Here is a 25525-nt window from a genome sequence, read left to right as displayed (position 1 = left end):
ATAAGTATTGTTTATATTCCCTTCCTCGATCCTGTGTCCTATGCATTCGTAGTAAAAAATAATACTTATTTAGGGAGTCCCGGATCGAAGTAGCCCAAACATAGCCCAAAATGTGCACATTGCAATTATCATAAAAAGTCGTTTGGAGCACAATTGGGCGCTAAAACGCGTGTAGTCTGTGAACCTGGTGCCCGGTGTACTTGAGCAATTTCCTTTATTATATGGAAAAGTACCAGTGGGAATCTGATGAGGTTTTTTGGGTCAACTTGAAAGGTCAACTATTTTCAGAAAGTAAATGGGAGGTGATGTCGGAGCTGTGCTGTGTATGTCGTCGCGGTATCAAATATTTCCACCGAAAAGTCAGTTATTTGTTGTGATGATTTGTGTCTTGCTGTAAACAGAAAATGGTAAGTGATATTCCAGGGTCAAGAGCCGGTTTTTTATGTTTGTTGACAAGGTGGTTTGTGGATTGAAATGGCACTTTACCCAGAAATGTTTTGCAGTTTCTGTTTTTCGAATGAATGCCGTTGCAAAAACTAATGCCGTATGCGAATTGCATTCATCGTGTTCACGAAGTTCGTCATTTTTCACTGATTTAAAGTTTGTCTGTCAAGTGTCAGTGTCAGTGTCCTTTTTTTCATGGTTTGACTTATCGACATGATAAGTAAATATTTCAGTTGTGAAAATGATGTCGGTGAATGTCTACATCTTACATGTCTTACAAAATAAGTAGTTAAAATTGAGATGTTTTTTTTTATAGAGCCTGAGTAGTGAGCTCACCCCTGCCCTAGTAGCGTGCTTCTTGAACCCTTCAAGTTGAATATTTAACTTGAAGTTGAATAGGAAAATTAACGTGCACAAATTCTAAAATTTGCAATAAGCACTTTTCACGGTAATATGCGCCATCTTGTTCACATAAATCACAGGGCAAAAAGAACATGCATTGCTGAGCACAGCATGTACGTCAATCATTGTCAATCAAAACTTTTGCGTTTCCAAGTCATTAGCGATTTATCCAAAATGCGCTCGCGTCTAGCAACGCGTGTTCAGGAAAAGATGTCTTCACGACAGTAAAAATATGTTTTTCTCTCTTTTTACTCACTATACTTGAACGTGTGTTGTTAATTTGTTTGATCAATGATGATTCATTGTTATCAGTCATGTGAGTGTGTTTAGACTGACCTGCATTCTGCAAGTTTGAAGCTGGACGTTAGTCATAAGCAATCAAGCGATGCGTGATAAAAGTTAGGGGGAGAAGTTCCAACACTGTTCTCAATTAAACATCAGAAAAATCCTGTTGCATTTTATTGCTAACATCAGGAACAAAAATTCCACAGCTGAGTTGGTCAATTTTTGTAAAGGTTTTGAGCAAACTATCCCAATTTTCACCATGGGCTCTGTGCACAAGTACTTCTTCAAAGTGTAACGGCCAGAGAAGGAGAGTTGGGGGAGATCTAGACTGGTTCCTGGACCATCCACTGCGTATTTCGAATGATCCAAAGTTATTTGGGGCGGGGATTAGTCTGGGAGACCATCGCAAGTTCAATTCGAACGTATTCGCGCGCCGACGATGCTTGACGCTCTAGCATTTGCTATAGCAAATATTGTTAAAATCACTTGTTTCACGTTTTGGGCTTGTAGGTGCTGGAACAACCAAGAAAACCAATCATGTCCTTGTAGTCTGGTTCCCAGACCCCACTCAAGATGAAACACAGCAATTTATAGACTTTGGGGAATTTTAAGGTCAGAGAATCAGTCTAGCAGGCTTAAACCCCTTCACAGGTGTGTAATCAATTGCAAAGAAAATGCGGAATAACTAAATATGAAAAAGTAGGAGCAGGTTTTGAAAAAAAGCCAGTTTTCTCCAACGCTGGTCGGCCGACCAGCATTGGAAAAATACTATTTTTTGAAACACCAGGATGCTTTAGACTGTCATTCCCTAACAATCCAGTAAATTATTTCGTGATAACTTGATCATTTCGCTTGTTGATTTTTGCAAATGTTGTATCTTCCCTTTAACTGACAGATTGATTTTAATCTTTAAATCCCTCTATAATGGATACAAAGGACATGTAGTGTACATAGTTTTAGAGGGCAGCCTTGAGACAGTGTTTAAACGCTTTTTATTGACATTTGTACAATGTATCATGGACAGTGATTTCACCGGTCATGCAGTATGTTTATGTTTGGACAGTTGCTGTTTCAATCAATGATTCCGTGGATGTGTTCAGAGGCCAACGACATTGAGCATCACAGCATAAAAATCAGTTAAGCATGGCAACAATCTGCTTAGCAATAACAGGGTACCAGGCAAGCTATCATGGGTTGTATTACTTGTATATGATTGTGACTGGTTCCCACAGTTTTCTTTGCTTAGGAGAGTGTTGTGCTTTGAAACTCTGTAAAATTTGGCATAATAAGGGCAGATCCAACACCAAATTTTCCCGGGGGGGGGGGGGGGGCTCAAGTATTTTTTTTTTTCAAAAAGGGGAAGGGATTATTAAGTAGTATCGTACGCTACTTCCACATTGTGATATTAAATTTAAAAGTAACTGATAGCTTGCGAGAGAGATACCCAGTGGTTTACTTTATTTCCTGAAAATTTAAGACCAAAAAAACCCCAACAAACAATTGGTGTGTGTGAGTTTGTTTCTGCATTAGGGGACATTGAACAATAGAGGACAATAGGGTCCCCAATTCCCGAAAGGTCCCCAATTTGGCGATGTGTACAAAACATAGGGGAGGTCTTTTTAAAAAGTACAAACAAAAGAGGGACAATAGAGGGTCCCCAATTGCAGGCAAATACACATTTGTGTGTGTGTGGGGGGGGGGGGGAATGGCACCCATTGCCCCCCCCCCCCCCCATCCACCAATGGCCAAACAAAACCTAGGCCTGGATTTGCCAATCACAAAAATTCACTTAGTAAAGAAAATATGTCTTGAGCAAAACAAGGTTTCTAGCCTAAAATTTTTTGCATATCAGCTGTTTTATTTTTTTCTCATAATACATTTTTTTAATGCATGTAGGTGTATCTAGAATATTGTTATGAATGCCGTCAAATTTAATTTCTCAGAATATCAATTTGTGAGCAGCTATTTTCAGCTTCAAAGCAGCCACGAAATCAGACCCATTATGATACACTATCCGAATGTGATTAGTCAATGTGCAAGCTACTGCACTTGTTAGAATAGTAATAAATTGGATTGAAACAGGAATAGACGAGGAACTGATTTAATTATGGACTGCTCGTGGGATCGAATTCTACGTGGGTTGGGACAATTCAGTGATGGAACTGTCGTGTAATTTCTCCTGTTACTAGCAGGAAAATTGAACTTTATGTAACATTGCTGAAAAGGTATTGTGCTTATTTTGTAAAGTGTATTCACATTTCTTGTGGGTTTCTGTTTGCATGGGCTATGCGGGTGGCTGTAGCGGACCCAGGATTTCGTAAAGGGGTGGCTGGGGTGTTGAGGGGGGGAGGGGGGGGGGGAGGAGGCATTGCTTTCAACACAAATACATCTGTAATATAGCCAGAAACAATGAACAAAGATGTTCAGTTTTGAGTGATTACTCACCTAGGGGATTTCAGGGAACTGAAGCAAACTTTGTGATTTTTTCCTATTAAAAATTTTGTCAGTCATGGGGGTGGGGGCGGAAAGGGTGGAAAGCCACCCCAACCACCCCTCTTTGATCCACCCTTGGGTAGAGCAGTTCCACAGAACTGCTGGTAAGGGTACATGGAGAACTACTGGTGTTGCGCAGTAAAAGCATGCTCACGTACCAGTACGTAAATGAGCGTGGCTGCGTATTGTACAGAATCTAATCTTACGTACTAGTGTTGTTGGTAAGCTAATAGAATTAACCTTAGCTAATAGAATTAACAGTAATCCCCCCCCCCCCCCAAGTCAAAATGTGTACACTGTCTTGTATGCATACATGTACATAGGCAAGTGAATCAGTTTTGCTTTGATTTTTTTTTATGAGCCACAGATGTGCTTCCACGTCATAAAACATTTTTAGGTCCGCCTGTATTGTGCATCATTCTTTACACATTGGCTTCAACAGGAAACAAGTCCTGCGTTTATGTACTGCATGCCTAACTGCACATTGTATGCTCAATTCAATTGTTCAAATTTATCCTGGCGTCATGGCGTTCCGTTGCTTAAGTTGAAATTGTATACGTGTACACACTAACAAAAGCCTGGTTAAGTACATGTACACGTATAGTCGGAATCATTACACATGTACATGAATACCAACATTTAATTTATTTTTTTTGTGGTAAATATACCGTAGTATACATTGGACGTATTCACGGAAGCATGCTACAGTACATATCAGCCAAAGTGTGTTTACATGTACATTCAAAAACGTTACTCTGTGTATCCGCTTGCAGGCTTCCGCACCGAATTCATTTGTCCGTTACGCCCCGTGGCGTCCATTTCACACCGTGTGGTGCACGGAGATTTAATCATGAGCCACAGTCTTAAAAGCTTTATGTTGACAGGGCTGGGGAGCTAATTACCAATATGTCCCTGCAGGTCCCCCCCCCCCCCTTCCCGGACCGCTGTAATGAATAAAAGTTGCAGAAATGAGCAATAATTGGATTGGTCTTGCAGGAAAAAAAATCAATTTTACGGGCGTGAGCTTGGGTTGTTGTGCAGTACAGTGTAAAGATCTGCATATATTTTCAGAACCATCCTCTTAGTTGAAAAAATTACTCCCACATGGTGTTTCTGCAAACCTTTCGTTCATTACGCTAAGTAAAGAAAATTACATGTTTACATTGAATATACTTGTGCCAAGGTGGGTCTTTGTGTTATCTCAGAAACCCAGCGGTAATGAGTTGAAGTGTTGCAAAGTTCAGCTGTTAGTAGTGGTGGGAGAAACCAGAGATTTGAAATCCGGTTATCCTAATTTTTTCAAACCGAATATCGGTATATCCAGAAGTTCCCATCCAGCTCACAGTTATGCCAACAAAAAGTGACGAGTGAGGTGCTGCATGAAATGCCCTCCCAATGACTGGGTACAGTTTGCAGGATTCAGTGACCACTGGGCCTTTACAAAAACACTCCAGAGCTGTAATGTTGAAAACAAAAATGGATGGGAACTCTCTGATAACTCAAATATGAGCAGGCTATTCATATATCAAGAAGACCGCAAGCAAGCGTTTGCAATTGCAGTCAGAGACCATGGAGCAATTTGGGGGAAGTTACAGTTGTCTTTAGCCTGTGTTTTATACAAAATGTGGAAGGCTTAATTATTTTAAGGTTGGTTCTGCATATCCAGTGCAATTCAAACCAAATGTGAACAAATCCGGGTTTAAAGGGAAAATACAACATTTGCAAACATCAAAAAATAAAACTACCACATCATTTTGAAATACATGTACCGTACCTTGCTGGACTGTTAGTGAATGACAGTGTAAAGCATCCTGTAAAATCATGGCACCTGGTATACTGTCGTTTTCAAGAAAAATTGGTACTTTTGTATCAATTTCCAACGCTGTTTGGCCGATCAGCGGTGGAAAAAACTTTTTTTTTTCTCAAATACTGGCCCCAGTTGACCATCGCACTTGTTTGCAATCAATTACACACCTATGAACGGGTACAAGCCAGCTAGACTGGTTCCCTGACCTTACAATTCCCCAATATATGTAAACTGCTCTGTTTCTTCTTAAATGGAGTCAGGGAACCAGACTACAGGAAAATGATTGTTTTTCTTGGTTTTTATAGCATTTTCGAACCCAAAACCTCAAAAGAGTCAGTGTAACTATATTTGCTATATATTTCCAACCCCCCAATTCCATCCATTTCTGAAAATTACAGCCAAAGCAAATGATGTATATTCCCTTTAAATCCATTTTGAGAAACAGTCAAAACCACAAGAGCTGTTTTGTTTACCTACATGTACATTGTAAAGGGAAGGAAAATGCAAAAAATAATATCCTGCCCAGATCAGGAAGAAAAATGACAATGCATTTCTCTACCTATCCAAAGGTGTTAAAGCATCCATTTCATCGCGTCAAAGTGTCCGACGTTTTGCACCAGCAAGACATTAATATACCTTTAAGCATATTTTTGTTTGAGACCAGTTGGATTACAACGGCAGATAAGAAGGCGGCCTACATGTAGGGTGTCAAAGCAAACAAGAGTGTAGAAAGAAGACGCCTACCAGTACATGTTGGTCGTGGTTTTGCCAGTATGAAAATATATTGCTTGGTAAAACAAAGTGTATTTGCATAGTCTAGACATACATCATGTACATTCATTCAGTTGTTTACACATGTACAGTGTAGCACTGGTGTACATGTACATGTACAATGTATACAGACCCATTAATTCAAGCATTAATAACCCTCCTCTGCAAACATACATTTTGTGCAAACTTGTATTTTGTATTGTGTGACTGTGTTTATGTTTATGTTCTGTTGATATAGTTGCTGGCCAGTAAATAGGCCTGAAATTGCATACGCCGGCCAAATCACAATTTGCATGCCCTCATTTTGGTTTTTTTTTTGTGGCTAATAAGAGTACATGTATTTTGTGGTTCATGAATTTGAGGGTTTGTAAGAAAGAAACATGGAAGCCATACACAGGACTGTGAGCTCGTACTTCTGTGAAATTCCGATGAAATTGGGCCCTAAAATTGCTCTAATTTGCAACGGAGCCGCATGTACTTTTTAGTGGTGATCATCTTTGGATGGAATTTTATCCCCCCAAAAATTGAACAGGAAATGAAAGATGACGAAATGAGCTTTAATTTGATGCATGTCTCAAACACCTTCAAGAGTTGCGAGTATCTTTCCTGAATTTCAGAGGTTGGCATATTTATCACTGGGGTCTATGGCAGTTAATAAATGTACTGGTTGCAACTGCATGTATGTACATGTACATATTCGTCAGAACATTGAGTGCACACACTGTGCATGTATCCATACAATGACCATGTTTTGATTAAATTCCCCTGCATTATACATTGTAACAAGGAAACAACACACACACGATGCAGTAAGCCAGGGCGACACGTCGCGGGGAAATTAATTTATCTGGAGGCATTTGCTTCCAGTGCGGTCATGTGTGAGATTAGATCGGAAGGGGTACGATACATCACAGCCATGAAAATATCCAGGGTCAAGGTATTAATATTGGGCAGATAAAGCATTGCGGCGCTGCGCGCAGGTATTAAACACAGTTGTATGCATAAACACAGTTGACCGTGTTATTAAATATATGTGTACATGTTTATGTACCTTTTATGATGTACTGTGGTACTGTACATGTACATGTGTGTACATGTACCTATTGGCTTCTTTGAAAGCCATGGTACAAAATGTGTTTCAATTTTTGAGTCTGGTACCCTATGTCAGCTTGTTATAATGCAGTGTGCTTCAGTGTGTTTTATTTTTCTGTTTCAATTTTTGAGTCTGGTACCCTATGTCAGCTTGTTATAATGCAGTGTGCTTCAATGTGTTTTATTTGTTTCTGCAGGGTGAGGTCGGCACCATGTCGTGGGTCGTTCTGGCCGTAGTGCTGTTTCTAACCACCTTCGGGGTCCTGTCGCCATTTCTGCTTGTCTTCTACGTCGTGGCTTTCTTTGGAGGGTAAGAAAATATATTGCTTCGAACACAGTGGTCCATTGGGTACGGTGTTCGACTCACTTGCTATGGTACTGTGGTTTGAACCCTGACGGGAACATTGTGCTTGTGTTCTTGGGCAAGACACTTTACTACAATTGCTCTCTCCACCTACGAGCATAAATGTGTACTTGGAACATAGAGACCAGAATGCGCTGATCTCAAGCTGCTGCAAAAACCAGTCTCATGACCTGATGAACAGGGGTAATAATTATAAAGCGCTTTGAGACCTTTGCTTTAAAGCGCTATATAACCACAACAATATTATTATTATTATTATGACATTCTGTTTTTTAAGTTGACCAATACTTGAGACTCAAAACCGAAAAAACATTTCTTGATTTGTGAGCAAAGTAATTGTTGCCAACTAAATTTACAACGTATTACAACAAAACTTTGACACATTCTAAGTTTGCTTTTAAGTATTGATCAACCGTGGATGTGTTTCATGCAGTGTGTTATTTTATTGCAGCGGTGTGACTATTCTGTATACCATCTTTTCTAAGAGGGAAAGCGAGGTGGCCCTCGATAGAATCACGCCCAACTTGAAGCTGGAAAACAAGACGATAGGCGTAGCAATGGTGAGATGACGGCCGGTTTCTCAATCTTTCCTCCCTGTCTTTCCTTGCCCCGCCCACATTTTCCTTCCTTCCATTCTAAGACGAGAAGTAAAATAACCTCGGCACACATCATGGGGAAGTTTTCAAGTTGAAATCCAGAAATTTTGAAAAAGCTACCTTTCTGTTTCACTTTCTCTTTGTCGCACCCTGTATTCTAGTAAAAATGCCCGCTGAATTATGGTTCTACAAAAATCTTTTCTCAAATGATGTACATATGTTAATATTGATCTTTGCCCTTGACGTTAAAGGTTAAACCCATGTTGCATCATTCACATGTAAAATTCTATCAGTAGGCAAAGCTGTAATTTTTGCAAAACCATTTGCTGGACTTTTTTTAAGTTTTCATCTTTGTTTGCAATTTTTTTGTGGAAACACTGACATTGGTTCTGTTCTGCTTCCTCTTGTTTAAGATCGTTGAAAAGTTGCAACAAACCCCTACAACGTACAAGAGCGATAAACGACTAACGGGAGCCAAGATAATTGATGGTCAATTACAAGAGGTAAACACAGTGAACATTGGAAATCATTTTTGGTAGGATGTAACCTCAATCCTGCAAAATCCTCCAACTGCCTCCATGTAAAAATAACATACAGCCTCAGTCCTCCAAATCACTCGTTATTTCTTGATTGTGGCCCTTGGAGGGGTGACCACTGCCTCAATCCTGCAAAATCCTCCAGCAATCACTGTCAATATGTTGAGGCAGAGCCAGTGACATCCTGGAGCAGTGCGGAGGATTTCAAGTATAATCTAGGTCTAAATTTATGCACGGCTGAGCATAAACAACACAAGGTCCGGCCTAAGACACAGTGCATCCTCCAAAGTCAGCCACACGTTTTTGCCATATAGCCTCTATCCTGCAAAATCCTCCATTTTGCAAAGAGGATTTTGGAGGATTTGGGAAAGTTAGAGTTAAAACCAACTAAGGAAACGTTTTTTGTAATGGACTGTTTCAGGTCTTATATCTTGGTTTCCGTGATTACATCCACCCTTGGTATCACCAACTCAGCGACGAGGGACAGTTCTTGTACGAGGTCAGGCAGTGCCTACAGAGCTGCATCATCAACTTTGCCACAAAGTAAGCAAGTACTTCACGATTTTAGTGGTTTTCCTACGTCTGAAAGTTTGAATTCATTTTTAATTTGGATAAGGTGATTTTTTTTTTAACCCTCATATTCAAACATACATTCTGTGCAAAGTTGTCCTGTCAGTCAATATCAATCAAGTGACTGTTTTTAACCATTAAGAGCTCCCAGCCTACATAAAGCAGGATTGACTGGCTGTGACTGTTTGTGTATCTTGTTGCAGCTACCGGTATGCTTTGACTGTAGGTGATTGATATGCCAGCTGTGCTGACCACTTGCCTGTTTTTGTCTGTTGACTGAATTTGACTAGTCACAGTGCTTGCTTGAAATATGATCTGACTGTTTCTTAGAGTTTAGGCATTCTCCTGAAGACGGTCAGAGCATACTGACCGGAACGTCGAGTTTATACCTCTGGTTCTTTTCAGAACCATTCTCTTAGTTGAGAAATTATTCGCACATGGTGTTTCCGCAACTCTTTTATTATTTAGTATCTCCACCATGCAAAGCCTCAAATCTTACTGATCAGACTGTTGGTGACTAGCATGTGTAAAAGGCATGGCAGGGGAGATGATTGATTTCTTTGACTGTTTGTGGCTGTTCAGATAGCAGGAGGGTTAATGAAATGTGTTATGGATGACTTCGATGTTTTTGCAAATCACAGATCCAAAGAGGTCGACTGGGTCCACTTTTTTACCCGGACCATGGTGGACGACTTTGCCACTCATGTACGGATGTTTCGCAAGGCCCAGGACAAAGTGAAGAAGATGTCACTGCCTAAAGGTAAGCAGGAATCCAAAGTATTTGCTGGAGCAGTTGTGGGCTAGATTTACCTACGTCTAAATCTCTTTGTGTTCCCTTTGTTTTTATAACAAGATGTCTTTATGATTTGCACAAGCAGTTTTCCCACCTTGCTCCTAAGGCCAAAAAAAAATAAGTCTCCGGTTTTTGGTATGGAGCTTTTCCAAAAAGTGGTGCGGCGACGCGGCTTTTTTTTTTTTTTTACCTGACTTTTTTGCTTCAAATGTCGGCTAATGACTGCAAATGGTGCCTGACTAAACTTAGTGCAAATATATGGGAGTCCAGAGAGGCCACATAAAGGTTATTCTCGATCATAATCGCATCTAAAAACATGTTAAAATAGTGCAGTAGCAGGATTTCAGTCAAACCAGTGAGTTTGGCGGTTTTGAGACATCATCTTTCATTGAAAAAAAAACTTTTTCATTTTGCCGACGCGCGCGCATACCAGAAACCGGAAACTTTTTTTTTTGGCCTAACTAGAGTGAGCGCAAAATAGTTTAACAGGGTGTATAATCTTTACAAGTACACTTCCATTAAAAGTGTTAATCCTTCTGTCGTTGAATATTTTGTTATTTTGGCTGATTATTTTCCAGACCCCTCAGAGCCACTTCCGAGTCTAGAGTCCATCTTCTTTGACTTTGAGGTGGAAGTTGAGAACGATGTATGCCGGGAACTGATCAGCATGGATGAGGGAAAAGAACAAGGTATGGGATTTCATTCAAATGAAATTTGAAAAGGCATTTCTCTTTTGCAATTTGTGAGCTTTTAAAAAAGTTGCATTTGTTATTTCTCTACAGAATATCTTCAGAGCATCAGTGAGATCCTACTATTCCTACTAGTACCAAACACCGATTTCAGGTGTAAGCCATTCCGGTTACTGATGCGTGAAATCATCGTCTGCGAGGGCATCAGACCGCTGATTGAGATGGTGACCGATCCGGATTATATCAATCAGACGATTATTTGGTTTGTAAGTATCACCAGGAAAAAAATTAATTGTGATCAAAAATGTTATGTTGAGCTGGTAAGGAGGAGTTATGAGGATTGACGGAGGAATTATGAGGACTTGTGATGGAGTTATGAGGACTGGCGAAGGACTTATGAGGACTTGTGATGGAGTTATGAGGACTGGCGAAGGACTTAAGAGGACATGTGATGGAGTTATGAGGACTGGCGAAGGACTTATGAGGGCTGGTGAATTGAGGACTTGTGATGGACTTATGAGGACTGGCAAAGGACTTATGAGGACTTGTGATGGAGTTATGAGGACTGTGAATGACTTATGAGGACTTGTGATGGACTTAAAAGGACTGGTGAAGGACTTATGAGGACTTGTGATGGAGTTATGAGGACTGGCGAAGAACTTATGAGGACTTGAAATGGAGTTGTGAGGACTTTAGATGGACTTGTGAGGACTTGTGATGGACTTGTGATGGACTTGTGATGGACTTGTGAGGACTGCCAAAGGACTTATGGGACTTGTGATGGACTTATTAGGACTTGTGATGGACTTGTGATGGACTTGTGAGGACTTGTGACGGACTTGACTTGACTAAAACACTTCATGTGTATCTTAATTTCAGTTGGTAACCATGCTGCTTTTCCATTCTCCCTGGTCTGTTTTTAGTGTGGCGACATACCGGTGACGACGGAGGCTTTTCTGACAGTCATCAAGATGTGTTGCAGCATCGAGGAGCTGGATGCGGTCATTGAGATCCTGGAGAGTGAGATTCATAAACAGCGATCCCGAGACGCTAACAGATCTTACAAGGATGGTAAGTTGTAAAAATTGTCTCATAGCGCCCTCTATTGGCCATGGTGAAATGTGATCATGTGACCTTTTACGTGATCCGATCTTTAAAAAATCCTTCCCAAAGTGTAGATTAGGCCCCCCCCAAAAAGTCTCCGGTTTCTGGTATGCGCGCGCGTCGCCGTAGCCATGCGCGTCGGCAAAATGAAAAAGGTTTTTTTTCAATGAAAGATGATGTCTAAAAACCGCCAAACTCACTGGTTTGACTGGAATCCTGCTGCTGCACAATTTTAATGTGTTTTTAGATTGGGTTATGGTCAAGAACAAGCTTTATGTGGCCTCTCTGGACTCCCATATATTTGCATTAAGTTTAGTCAGGCACCATTTGCAGTCATCAGCCAACATTTGAAGCAAAAAAATCAGGTAAAAAAAAAAAAAAAAAAGCCGCGTCGCCGCACCACTTTTTGGGTAAGCTCCATACCAGAAACCGGAGACTTTTTTTTTTGGCCTTAAATGAATGATCTTGTAAATATCAGTTTCAAATTGCCTGACAAATATAGAAATGTACTATTGAACCACATTTGGTAGCACTTGTATTAACTACAGGGTTTGAAAACTTCAGTGTCTATGGTAAATGTGGATCAGGTGTACGCTTCACGATAAGTACGCCATTAGTGCAGATAATGCAAATGAGATGTATTCATGATTTCAGAGTCGGATTCCAAACAGCAGCTGAACAGTTTACAGTATTTGAAGCAGACGTGCAATGAGACAATCGCAAGGATCTTAGCCGGAGAAGACATCGACACTGCCGAAGAAGCGGTAAGACTGTACCCATAATGCACCACTGTACATAAATACCCATGATTCCCTGTTAACTACCCGTCATGCCCTGTTATTCTCATAATTCCCTGTTACCCATAATTCTCTGTTACCCATAACTCCCTTTTACCCATAATTCTCTGTTACCCATAACTCCCTGTTACCCATAATTCCCTGTTACCCATAATTCCCTGTTACCCATCATGCCCTGTTACCCATCATGCCCCGTTACCCATCATGCCCTGTTATTTAGCATCTTAAAAATAATGAGATCTTTTTGACCTGTGTTACAGGTTCATGGATGGAAATGCTGGAGATTGTTTCCCTTTTTTTCGGGTTTTTTTTTTTTGGTGAATTTGAAAGGGAAAGGAATTTCATGTTGTCAATACTGGTCGTCATACTCCAACATTCACTTTCATCTGACCAATTTGCTTCACTTTATCTCGCCTTTTAGACAATTTTAGACTTTGCTCATTTCTTCTGCCCTTTCAGAACATCATTTGTGATGCGATCAAGCTAAATGAGTCGTTTGTTGGGAATTTTCATTTGGAGATTCTGGCCAAAATAGGGCCACTTCATCACATCACTTCATCACATCTCTTGGTGTTCCGACTTTCATAGTTTTTGAACTAAAGATGGTATCAGCATGCGGTTTTCACAGCAGTAATGCTGAGATTGTGCTCTTTTCAAATCTGTAAAAAAAATGACCAGGGTCGACAAGAACTCATTTAGCTTGATCGCCTCATATTTGCTCATGCAAAACATTTTATCTTTATACATTTTTACCTGGAATTTGTACTAAAGAATGCACGACTAGTTGGGGTTTTCATTGAAAAATCAATTTTGTCTGCGTATTTTTGTAAGGTAGTATGAACTTGCTTTAAAAATTCATTTAATGACCGTACTTTTTACAAGGTTTTCGTTAGACAGGCAAATCTTTAGTAGAATGGCTTTTGATAAAACAGATTGTGAACACATGTAGTTATACCTTTCATGTCGTCTCCTACTTTTTGTCTCCTTTTGTTGCTATGGCGACCACAGAAAGACCTAGTTGATTCCGAGAGGCCTGGTCAGGGTGACGCTAGCAACACGCTATCACAGGTTGGACCGCGGTGGAGGGATATTTTTGTATTTCTAATCGTCTCGATATTAACATGTATATCTACGCTCATTAATTAATAAAACATTCTCAAAACAATTAGACCGCTGGCAAATATGACATGAATTCAAAGGTTATGTACAACATTTGCACAATCAAAAACAAAACCTACCAAATTACTATGAAATACCTGTACCTGACTGTAAGTGAATAACAGTCTCAAGCATCTTGATAATTCTGGTAATTCTGTCATTTTCAAAAAGAGTGGAATTTTTGTATCAATTTCCAACGCTGGTCAGCCGACCAGCGTTGGAAAAATACCATTTTTCTTGAAGATGTCAGCACACCAGGAGCCACGATTTTACAGGATGCTTTACACTGTCATTCCCTAACAATCCAGTAAGGTATTTTGTGATAATTTGATCATTTCGTAAATTGTGATGTTTCCTTTAAGATTAGCAGCCTAGCTTAGGCATGCTAAGCTATTGTATGACATGGCAGACAATGTCTCCTTTTTATCTTCACCTGAAAAGGAAACACCGATCATAAGGGCCTTACTGTCCATGAAAGTTGAAACTCATCTATCTCATGTTTATGTTGTTGGACATTCACTTCATTCATCCAACTAACTGTTTTGTAATTGACAGGTTAAACTTTCTAACAAGTAAAATCTTCCTTCCTGTTTTAGCTTTCTCTCTGTCTGCGATTTTTCTGTTTGGGAGAATAAATTACAGTGTGGCGTGATTGATTCATTAACTGCAGCATGTTTCTATCTTTGTTCTCTGTCGATGCCGTTATCTGAAAACAGCAACTATTAACTTTAATAAGGCAAAAAAACCCAAATGTCTGCTTCCGGTTACCCGACCAACCCAATTTTTAGGCCGCTACCCTAAAAATGTTATCGGCAAGTCGAAAAAAAAATATATAATAATGAATAAACAATTTTTATAAAATCCTGTTGTCTTTTCTGTCTTCACAAAACACCTCTCAACAACCCTTTTGTGTCAAAAATGCTTGTATTTATTTGTTTGCCTACTTACATTCGCTATTTTTTGTAGAAGAAACCTCTTTTGTTTTTACAAGTTCACTTCGCGACAACTAGTTCGCAATTCGATGTGGCGGTGAAGATATGAAAACACGTGCGTAATGCCCAATGCAGTGATGACTGGTTCCCGCCGCACCGCTCACTGAAAGGGCCAAAGACGGCATGATGGAAATGCAGTAACCAGTCTATGCATAAATACAAATTCCTACTTACCCATTTTTGAAAGGCATGTAATCGGAAGCAGTATTTTTTTTTGGCCTAATTATATTTAACTATAAATAACTGTTGTTAGAGGTCGCTTGATAAGCAACGTTTGAAGCAGATGATGCTGTCATGCATTTACGCTGTTCATTTCATTCAGCATAACTATGAATGCCGCTCTATTTCTCACATGTACCAGTAGTCCTTTCCACTTTTTCTAACATCTAACTTGTAATTTCTTTCCAACTAGCACATCTAGACAACTTTAGACAAGTGCACTGTATTTGGCAGGATTGAGGCTATATGGCAAAAGTGTGTGGCTGATTTTTGAGGATGCACTGTGTCAAGGTCTTGGGCCGGACCTTGTGTTGTTTATGCTCAGCTTTGCATAAATTTAGGCCTAAACTATACTTGAAATCTTCCGTATGAAATCTTGAAATCTTCCAATATGTCACTGACTCTGCCTCAACATATTGACAGTGATTGCTGGAGGATTTTGCAGGATTGAGGCAGTGGTCACCCCTCCAAGGACCACATTCAAGAAATAACAGAGGATTTTGGAGGATTGAGGCTGTATGCAATTTTTACATGGAGGCAGTTGGAGGGTTTTGCAGGATTGAGGTTGCATCCTAGCAAAAATGCCTTGGGAGTTAGGATTAAAGCTGTTACTGCTTGCAAGAAATGCTGAACTTATAGCTATCTAAGTTGTAGTTTAAAACCTTTCAAAAAAATACCCAAGCTTTTCTTTAAAAACCTGAATTTCTTAGGCCAATGTCGGCTTCAACTTAATTCCTTATTTACAATTTTCTCTTCTAAATTTCTTTTTCTTTTGTTTGCAACTCCTGAGAAATTGTCGCAAAGCAAGGCAACACTAAATGGCAATAAAAAATAAAAATATATTTTCCAAAGCCTCAAGTTCTTAATTATCTTATTGTTTCCCATTTGTATTTGTTTTCTACTTTTCAGCAGAATTCAGAGGATGGCTTGGCATTCAATAGTCTGTATTCCTTGCCTCTCAACATCATCCTTGTTAATAACATAGCTGTATCGCATTTCATCGGTAAGTCATTTTATTGTCTTACGTGATAATAACACCATGGAATATTATGCAAATATTGAGTGGCTCAGAGTGAAAAGGAAAGAATATTATTGCAAGGTAAAATCTGGACTTTTCCATTTTTTTATGAGGCGAAGCCGAGTGACTTGGGAAATGTATTTCTCTCTTCCAAACCACCCCTACACGAAAATGTTTGAACCCAACTCTGTAGCGCTGGCTCTTTGGAACAATACGCGCTGCGTGCAACGCTGAATGCGCAATGCTGAACGCGCACACCGTGGAACAAGAATGATCCTAACTGTTGAATAGTAAATCCCATTCACCGTGGGCGAATGGGACTTTTTGAGCCCCTGCGTGAATTGCAGCAATAACGAACGTCACGTGATGTGAGTTCCACCAATCAAATGACAACGATCTGTATGTCAGTTATATAAAATTTGTTTTTATCGGTGCTGTCTGCTTTGCCTTTGATGACCATGTGAGAAAAAAAATTCTCCAAAATTTTGCATTCGCTCTTTCCCCTCTGTCTGTCAGATTTCATGCGGAATGTTAGCGGCCAGGCTTACGTCTTCTTCTGGCACACGGTGGAAGGCTTCCGAGTCATGGCGGAGCAGCAACTCTCAGAGATTCACCTCCAGAGTCTACAGCCGGCCAACAAGAAGAAACAAGAACAAAACGCTAGCTTGGACATGATACGCAAAGCAGCGCTAAATATCTTCCAAGAGTATCTCGCTGAAGATGTAAGTAGAGTCATTCCCTCGTAGAGTCATGTTCAGGCGTGATATGTGTATATTGACCAGCAGTGAGGGCACTAGTAACAAAGAGTCACATGTTAGCCTGGATATGATATGCAAAGCGGCGCTTAATATTTTCCAGGAGTATCTTGCTGAAGATGCTAGTACAGTCATTTGGGGGGCAATATTCATATATTGACTGGCAGTGGGGGCACTAGTTACAAGAAAAACTACATGTATGAGTCGCATGCTCGCCTGGATATGGTACGCAAAACGGCGCTTATTATGTTTCGAGAATATTTTGCTGAAGATGCAAGTACAGTCGTTTGGGGGGCAATATTCATATATTGACTGGCAGTGAGGGCACTAGTTACAAGAAGAACTACATGTATGAGTCGCATGCTCGTCTGGATATGATACGCAAAACATCGCTTGTTATGTTTCGAGAATATCTTGCTGAAGATGCAAGTGCAGTCATTTTGGGGGCAATATGCATATATACAATGGTAGTGAGGGCACTAATATTCTTTCAGCAGGAGCAAGAAGACAATCATTACATAACATAGAACAGTCGTTTGTGCCCTTCCACGAATACAAATCTGCAATAATCAGATGGCTGTTTCATGTCTGTTTTTCTTCAGGCAACAAACCGAGTGAAACTCGAGAAGCAAATCGTCCAGAGGACAAACCAAAGAATCAAATCTGACGAGCAGTCAGACACTGTGTTTGACGAAGCCCAGAGAAGGGTGAGTAAATCTCGCTGGTTTCCATAGCAACACCAGTCTTGGCATTCTGGTTAATTTGACACGGTTACTCATAGTAAAAAGATAAGTCAACTGATTAAAGAGTTAAATACCGCTGAGCTTAACAATTATGATGACTGGAGTTCACATGATGTCGTTAACCCTGATCGTCATCATCATCATCACTTCCATTTAACGTCCATTTTTCCCACGTTGTGGGGTGAGACGTTGTCTTTCCTTAATGGCCCTGTTCCACGCAGTCCGATTTCTGACATCCACATTGGCGAGGTTGGACAGTCTGAGGTTTTCTGCCAGTGTCTCATCCTAGGTCTTCCGTGGCCTGCCTCGTGGTCTCGAACCGACTCTTTCCAAGTTCCATGCTTTCTTTAGCCAATGGCTTTCCTCCCTTCTTACTACATGTCCATACCATCTCGATTTGCCTTGCCTGATCTCGTCTGTTATCGGCAAGCTTATATACATTCCTGACTTAATTGATTGGTTTTTTTTTGATGCGACAGGTGTATGGGATCCTGCAACAGGACCGGTTCTTCCCAGCCTTCAAGCAGAGCAACTACTACGTCAAATGCTTAGAGGAGCTAGACCTCCTGAAGCCTGACGACAACAGCGGACGGTTGGGAGACGACGACATGACACAGGTGGATTCCTCGCCTGACATCAGCAATGCTGGGGTAAGAAACAAATTCAATTTCATTCCCAGAGGTGCAACTTTTCCGATTTTAATCGGAAAATCCGACTTTTCAAATTTCCAAAATTCTGATTTTCCTGATGAACGTGCCCCTGCAAAATCTGAGTTTTAAAATTATATGGAAATGGAATTTGATATAAACAGCACCGCGACATCTGTATTGGGAGTGCAATTTTAATCTGTTCTGCCAGTTGTCAGTGCTCAGATTGTACCGTAGACACACATAAAGCCTGTATTGTGAATTGATTTTTTTAGAATTTTTTTTAGAACCACAGGAATAGATTAAACAAAAGATACAATACCCATATATTCGTGTTGTGATGTTAGTCCTGAATAATTTGAAATAATTGATCAAACTTTTTGGGTTTTTTTTTTTGCTTGCAGTCATCTGAGGATTTGTCATCCATAGGCAGCCAGGGCTCACTGGAGCAAGTAGGCCTACAAACAAACAACTCTTCCCCCGACAGCACACCTAACATCACGGCGATCATCACACACTCAAGTTGGTATCATTCAAATAAATCGAAAACATTCTAAATACAGTCAGTTTTATTTTATAGTAACCGTCCTATGCAAACATACATTCTGTGCCAAGTGGTCCTTTCAGTCAAAATCAATCAAGTGACTGTTTTCAATGGTTAAGAGCTCCCTGCCTACATAGAGCAGGATTGACTGGCTGTAACTTGATACAGCTTTGCTTTGGCTGTTGGTAATTGATAAGCCAGCTGTGCCCACAACTTGCCTGCTTTGTCTGTTCATGTCTGTTGACTAGGTTTATTTATTTATTTATTTATTTATTTATTAGATAATTTCTCAGGCAGGAGACAGTTGAAATATAAAAATATAAGCCTAGTCACAGTGCTTGCTTGACATATGATCTGACTGCTGGTGACTAGCCTGTGTTAAAAGTATAGCAGAGGAAGTGGATGGAAATTTTGACCGTCTGCGACTGTTTAAATAGCAGGAGGGTTAACCTGCAGACTTTTCCGTATATGCCACCAGCTGCAAACTTTGATGCAATGCAGTTTTTCAACTCTTTGATAATGACAGAAAGGAAGTTTTTGGAGGGCGAACGGAAGGCGGATTCATGTAAATTTGAATTTCTTTAATTTGCAGCTCTAGTCAAAGAAAAAGGCACACCGTACGCGGTGTACGCGATCCACGTCACGCGGACGGACAGCAAAGGAGTGACTGAAATATGGGACGTGTTCAGACGTTTCAGCGATTTCCACGACCTGCACATGTGTCTGACGGAACGCTTTGAGAGTCTGTCGTCGCTGACGCTACCAAGCAAGCGAGCCATCCGTAATACCACCAAGAGTTTTATCGACAAGAGGGGGAAGGCTCTGACTGTCTATCTACATGTAATTTGCTCAATCTTTTTAAGTCAGACATCTGTACTAATGCTGTGCATCGGGTTGGTTGACCAGGCCAAACCGACTCAAAACGTTACAGATATAAACCCAATCCGAACCGAAACTGATCCCTAACCAACCTGACCCAACAAAAATTCGAGCAAAAACTGGCCCGAATCCACGCGACCCGAAATAATCCAAATATCTGGCTGGGGCAACTGTGTCCGCTTTTTCACTGCGTCGCTTGAAAATTGTAGTCTCTCATTAAAGAATTGTATCGTTGGGTAGGGTGACAACTCATAATGTTACCTACTGGTGGGCCTATATACATGTACACATTATAGATAGTGTGTGATAGACCGCAAACCACATGCACATTTGTGCAGTGGGTTGAGGTTGGTCGTACCAGGCACAGGAACTCTGCAATAATTATTGCATCGCGTGAATTTCCGAACTGTGTCAGGTTTTTTTGGGGGGTTTATTTCGGGTTTTCACAAGATGGCTTAACCGACCCGACCCGACCCGAAAATCGCAAAAGCAAAAGAACACCTGAAATACAATGTATGGCTGCAATGGATCTTCACAGTGATTAGGCATTAAGACGTAGAAGGCAAACGTCAAGATTCAACTTTGGAACAGCTGTTTGGTGTTGCGCTTGTCTATTAGGTTTTTTAATATCAAATGCTATTCTCAATATTTTAAAAAATCTTAAAAAATAACACCTTGTTTTTATTTTGCTGTTCAGACGCTACTTAATGCCGACGTGCACAGCAGCAACCCGGGCATTCAAGCCATCATCTGTAACTTCCTAGAACCGGGGGTGTACAACCGAAGCAAGGGACAGCTGGCAAGAAAGGTACACTGAAATGGTCCATGAGAAGAGTTTGCTCATTAGCTTACTGCCATGTGCTGACAGGACAAATCACCAAAGAAAAGAAAACTCACGATGGCAAAATATCCAAAATTCTGGCAATTTTTGGTGCTGAAATAGCTGCCTGAAATGACATCACATTTTTGCTCAGGAATACGGAAATTCGCATTAACATAGTAATCAAAATGTTACCAAAGTACCCTTTAAAATGGCAAAATGAAAATTGAAAATAAGGTTAAATGGGACACAAATGTGCATTTTCATTTATTGCATTAAAACAATTACATTGCACGTGCCCTTTAAACCTCCCCCCTTCTCCATCCAAGACCACTCCCCCGACTTATTACAAACCAAGAGTTGTTAGTCATAAATACATTCGCTTTCTAACTCGACACAGATGGATCACCTTGTGAATCCATTCAAGACCGGAGTGCGTAACGTGGCCCACACCGTGCGCTCGGTACCCAGCAACCTGGTCGACGGTGTCAACCTGGTATCCGATAAGATGACGGACAGCATCAACAAAGTCTTCACCAACAAGGTGAGACCCATAACGTAAATAAAAGTATTTCTGGTAGCTACCAGATTTGAAAGATCTCTGTCTTAATTTTGATGCTACTTGTTCATTCTCTGTCTTTATGTAAGAGGCTAATACTTGTTTGGTGTTTCTTTGACAGTCTCGTGATGAGGATCTGGAAGACTTTGGTCGGGTCTCGGACGTCATCAAGGCAGACGTGAGTCGATCAGTTTTTTTTTAAACCCTTGCACCAACTCCATTCTGTGATTCCAGGAGCCCATTTCACTTTCACGCAACAATGCGTCTTAGCTTGGGTAGCTCATCTTATCTCACGACTTGTCCTTGGATCGATTTCACCAAACTTAAGATGCGTTCAACACGTCCTAACTTCCTTAGCAACACAGCTGAACTCGTCTTAACTTAAGATCAGATCTAGGAGCGTCTTATCTTATGAACAGTGTGTTGATTTGTGTATATAATTTTTTTCATCAAGCCTTTAAAACAACATTGAAACGGCCATCAAGTCGGTAATTGTGATGCGTCTTGCTTAAGATGCGTTGAGTGAAATCGGTCTAAGGATGCATCTAGGATCAATCTTAGAGCGGGGACTCGTCTTAAGTCCCAAGATGAGTCGTAAGATTAAGACGAGTTTCGTGAAGTCAGCTCCAGGGGTACTTCAGTGAAATCCCAACCATACCAAATAACAGGCTGCTTGCTAAGGTCTGTCACAAAACCTCCATTCTGTGACTGAACTTTTTTGAATTTTTTTAATCACTGACAGGACGACGACAACATTCCACTGAGAATCATGCTGCTTCTGATGGACGAGGTCTTTGATTTGAAGAGCAAGGATCAGTGGTTACGACGTCAGGTGGCCACACTGCTCAGACAGATCATCAAGGCAGCATTCGGGAGCAAGATTAACAGGTAGGTAGACAGAGAGGTTGACTGACTGACAGACAAACGAGCAACAGGCAGGTAGGCAAAGAGATAGACAGACAAACAAGCAGGATGTGCCTCGAGCAGCAATAGTCAGGAACCACCAACTTACAAGTAGGGCCGGATAACTCGGTTGGTAGAGCACCTGAGTGGCAACCCGGAGGTCGCAGGTTCAAACTCTCTCTGGTCAATTTCTTTGTTCAACTGAAAAAAAAAGGATATCCGATGGACATTTGTGTTTGGAAGGATGTGTATATTGAATATTGGGTTTTGTTCCATAATACAAAATGTATTAAGCATTGTATAGTCAGCGCTGTCTGAAGGCTAGAAAGAAAAATTCACCAGTTTTTCAGATGGGACTCGAACCCACAACCTCCTGCTTACTAGTGCAGATGTCTTACCACTCGACCACCAAGCTTGCTGGTTGGAAAGTAACATATAAGCAGCTACTTGAATCTAGATGAGTTGCAAGATTTTCTGAAGCACTTCAATAAAGTAAAGACTGTTGTTTTCATTCCATAGCAAAATTGTGGAGAGTGTGGAGGGGTTGACATCACCGGAGCAAGTGGCTGATTATGCCAAACAATTCAGGTGGGTGATTCCTTGTTACATAATGGACAGGTGCAAAGACAAAACAGGTGTAAACAGCAATTAGATAATTGCTTTGCTCAGAATTTGTTTATGCAATTTCTTGACATTGCATCTTCTGTTAACAGTTTTTTTGTTTTTTTTATCCCAGGGAATCTTTCTGGCCTGGCGGTATTTTGGCCGAGTCGGCGCCGGAACGCAGCAAGAACGACAAACTACGGACTCTGGTGGCGGCTAAAGTCAAACTCTTTAGCAGTATACCAGGTAATCATATCTGGAAATTGAAATTGTAATCAGGAACATAATTGCAAATGATTAATCATTATTGTGCCCATTTTCTTTCCCTTGCTTGGGACAGACGAGTTGAAGAATTTCATCGGCAACGACACGAGTCGGCGCGGGATGCTGCGCCTGATGCAGATGCTGCAGAATAAAGTCCTGAACAAACGTCTTCTCTACGTCGTCTTGGAGGGCCTGCTGACCATCATCTTCCGAACCAACAAATTCAAAGAGATCTTCCGCAAGTTGCACAGCCAGTCGCCGCGGTTGCGACAGCGAAGAGAGAACGGCGGCAGCAGCAGCAGCGGCGGCAAGCTGCAGACGCAGATGTCGCAGCCGGCCGCAGCGGTGCGCAGGCGGCACTTGGAGCGATCAGATACAAGGTGACCCCGGAGGGAGGGGGAGGAGTCAGTGGAACAGCCGGCGTAGCATCAAGTTTTTACAGTTGCATTGGCGCGGCACACAGCCTGCCCAAACTGAAGGGCAGGTGATGCCAGAGGGAGGGGGAGTCAAGGATAGCACAGCCAGTCTGATTGAATATCATGTACACAGTGATGTTGGTTCATACTGTTAATCAAATAAGTGACCCCAGAGGGAGGGAGAGTAAACACCAGAACAGCCACACCAGTTTGCATATAACTCACGATGACATTGCCATACAGTCTTGACATTTTGTAGGGGGAGGAGGTATGATTGATTGAACAGGTATTCCAAGTAGTTTGCGTGTTGATTTCCTGGGTTGCATGGAAGGTATGTCCCGATACTGAACCTTAGATCGATTCTCCATCAGAGGGAGGGGGAGTCCAGCATGGAACAGCCATACGAGCTTAGTATTGAATTCAAACTAGACACATTGGCATTGGCGCTCAATCCCAACAAATTTGAGGGCAGTAGGTATAGCTGATGAAATGTTTGGGGGGAAAAAAACAGTCGTAGAGTTTTAAAATGGACCACTTTTTGTAAATTAGACACTGAACAAAAATCCACAAATACTACGATAAAACACCCAGTCTAGCTTTTATATGGAGTCATGAATAACAAAAGAAAGTGAAATTCTGAAGATGACGAAAAGCAAAGTAGAAATTGACACAGATTCCTGAAAAACTAATGGTCTTTAGAATGAACAAAAAAAATATACCAAATTTTTCAATTCTTGACAAATTCCTGAACTCTAAAAAAAAAAATTCCATATCTGTCCAAAGTGAGTGTATATATTTTATACCAGACGTGTTAAATTTTTTGAAAAAAATCATGAATATTTTCAAAAAAGATTATGTCATTCACGGAATTTATTTTGTGAGTACTCTTGCCCTGCGTGTTGTGTTTGTATTTTTAGTCGAAAAATTCTGGCCTGAAAAATAAGCTGTACATAAGAGTGGTGTGGCAAAAATTGTATAAAAATTCTAAAAATTATACCGAGAAGGGTGTAGGAAATAGCGACCAAGCCTGAAACCATTTTTGAACGTTCCTCCATCAGGAATTTTTAAAAGGAGTCTTACTTAGGAACAAAATCAGTATTTTTTTTTTTTTTTTTAAAAGGAGTGTTGTGTGTGACAAGTTTTCTGAATGAGAAAGTGAGAGCGTTTGTAATTTGAGTGTCGCCCTCTAGTGTCGAATCCTGATTACTTTTTCCCACAACAAAGGGAGAGGGTTTAATTACAGGAACGATCGATAAAAAAAATGAAAAATATGAGAAAATGCAATAATCAAGTGGTGCAGCATGTATATACATTTTTCAGCCATGTTTTCTTGTACCGACACACATTTTTTGTGGGAGGAACTATTTTGTAACGCACAATGTTTAAATCGGTGTGTCCACAATTCCAAATGTTTTCTGTAGACGACCAAAAGCATTTCTATCACTTCTGTTTTTAATCGGGCCGGGGAAATAATTTCTTTTGTATTGTAGACAATTCGGGGGCCAATTTGTATGGAGCTGTAGACACAAATTAATGTCAACACTGAAAAGTTTCGGTTAACAAAAAATGTACTGCACCTTTAAAAAATTTTTTTAAATCTCCAGACACTGAGTCCCTTTAACATCATATTCAAGGTTACTTGTTTACACAATTGAAGTAATTTTGTTTTTCCTTGGTTTAAGAACAAAATGGAACGATTTTCAGCATTTTAAAAAGTAACTCATATTCTGTATTACTATTTTTATGCATCATTTTACAGCTTAGCTATGCAAACAAGGCCAAACTATCATCCCACCTTTGAAACACTGCAAAGCAAATATGAAATCACTGCACTGTGACTACACGTAGTTGATGCGCGTCATTCCCAATGCATTATGGGATTTTTACAGCAAGGTAATTTCTCGAAAACTTTAGCCGTTGGATAAACTGTTCGGCGCATTCCCAAATTAAAGCATTGCGCATTTGAATATACACAGTGTTTTTTACATTAAAGCGCATATATTTGCGCAAAAATATTTGAGCAATGATGCACAAATACAACTAGAGGCATTGGCCTTTCCCTCTCATAACCAAAAGAGGGTTTTGTTACGTATTACACTCGCCAATACAATGTGACAAGTATTAAACCACAACCCTAATTAAAAGTACAGTACATCATATTTGTGAATTTTTTTTTTCGTTTGAAGCAACAAAAGCGGTCAAAATCTGAAGGAGGGTGCTTAACAACTAACCTGATAGAGTTTTAGCTCAGTGAATGCTGTG

The 25525-nt window shown here is 40.5% G+C and overlaps 1 protein-coding gene across 2 annotated transcripts; it reads left to right on the top strand.

Moving 5' to 3' along the window:
• The first annotated feature begins 265 nt into the window (after positions 1-265).
• LOC119745569 (sorting nexin-13-like) lies at positions 266-25182 on the top strand. Of its 2 annotated transcripts, none has more exons than XM_038222021.1 (24): positions 266-407; positions 7492-7604; positions 8110-8218; positions 8668-8757; positions 9212-9333; positions 10002-10120; positions 10732-10842; positions 10936-11108; positions 11766-11913; positions 12601-12710; positions 13752-13811; positions 16025-16115; positions 16647-16852; positions 17488-17592; positions 18108-18278; positions 18680-18797; positions 19412-19659; positions 20396-20506; positions 20919-21062; positions 21199-21255; positions 21820-21965; positions 22500-22568; positions 22717-22829; positions 22924-25182. In XM_038222021.1, the coding sequence occupies exons 1-24, from the start codon at positions 405-407 to the stop codon at positions 23229-23231; spliced, it is 3045 nt and encodes a 1014-aa protein (XP_038077949.1). In that variant the 5' UTR covers positions 266-404; the 3' UTR covers positions 23232-25182. The 2 variants fall into 2 exon arrangements, with proteins under 2 accessions (XP_038077949.1, XP_038077947.1); XM_038222019.1 differs by having other exon boundaries at positions 16022-16115.
• The last annotated feature ends 343 nt before the right edge of the window (positions 25183-25525 follow it).

This window comes from Patiria miniata, unplaced genomic scaffold (assembly GCF_015706575.1).
Source record: "Patiria miniata isolate m_02_andy unplaced genomic scaffold, ASM1570657v1 HiC_scaffold_7, whole genome shotgun sequence".
NCBI classification, from domain to species: domain Eukaryota; kingdom Metazoa; phylum Echinodermata; class Asteroidea; order Valvatida; family Asterinidae; genus Patiria; species Patiria miniata.
The sequence above is the reverse complement of the archived record's forward strand: the minus strand, read 5'-3'. Positions and strand labels throughout refer to the sequence as shown.

Coding starts and splice junctions, on each gene's coding strand:
- LOC119745569 (XM_038222019.1), top strand. Junction 12,711..13,751: donor TCGACACTGCCGAAGAAGCG/GTAAGACTGTAC, acceptor TGGCGACCACAG/AAAGACCTAGTTGATTCCGA. Junction 18,279..18,679: donor CTGACATCAGCAATGCTGGG/GTAAGAAACAAA, acceptor TTTTGCTTGCAG/TCATCTGAGGATTTGTCATC.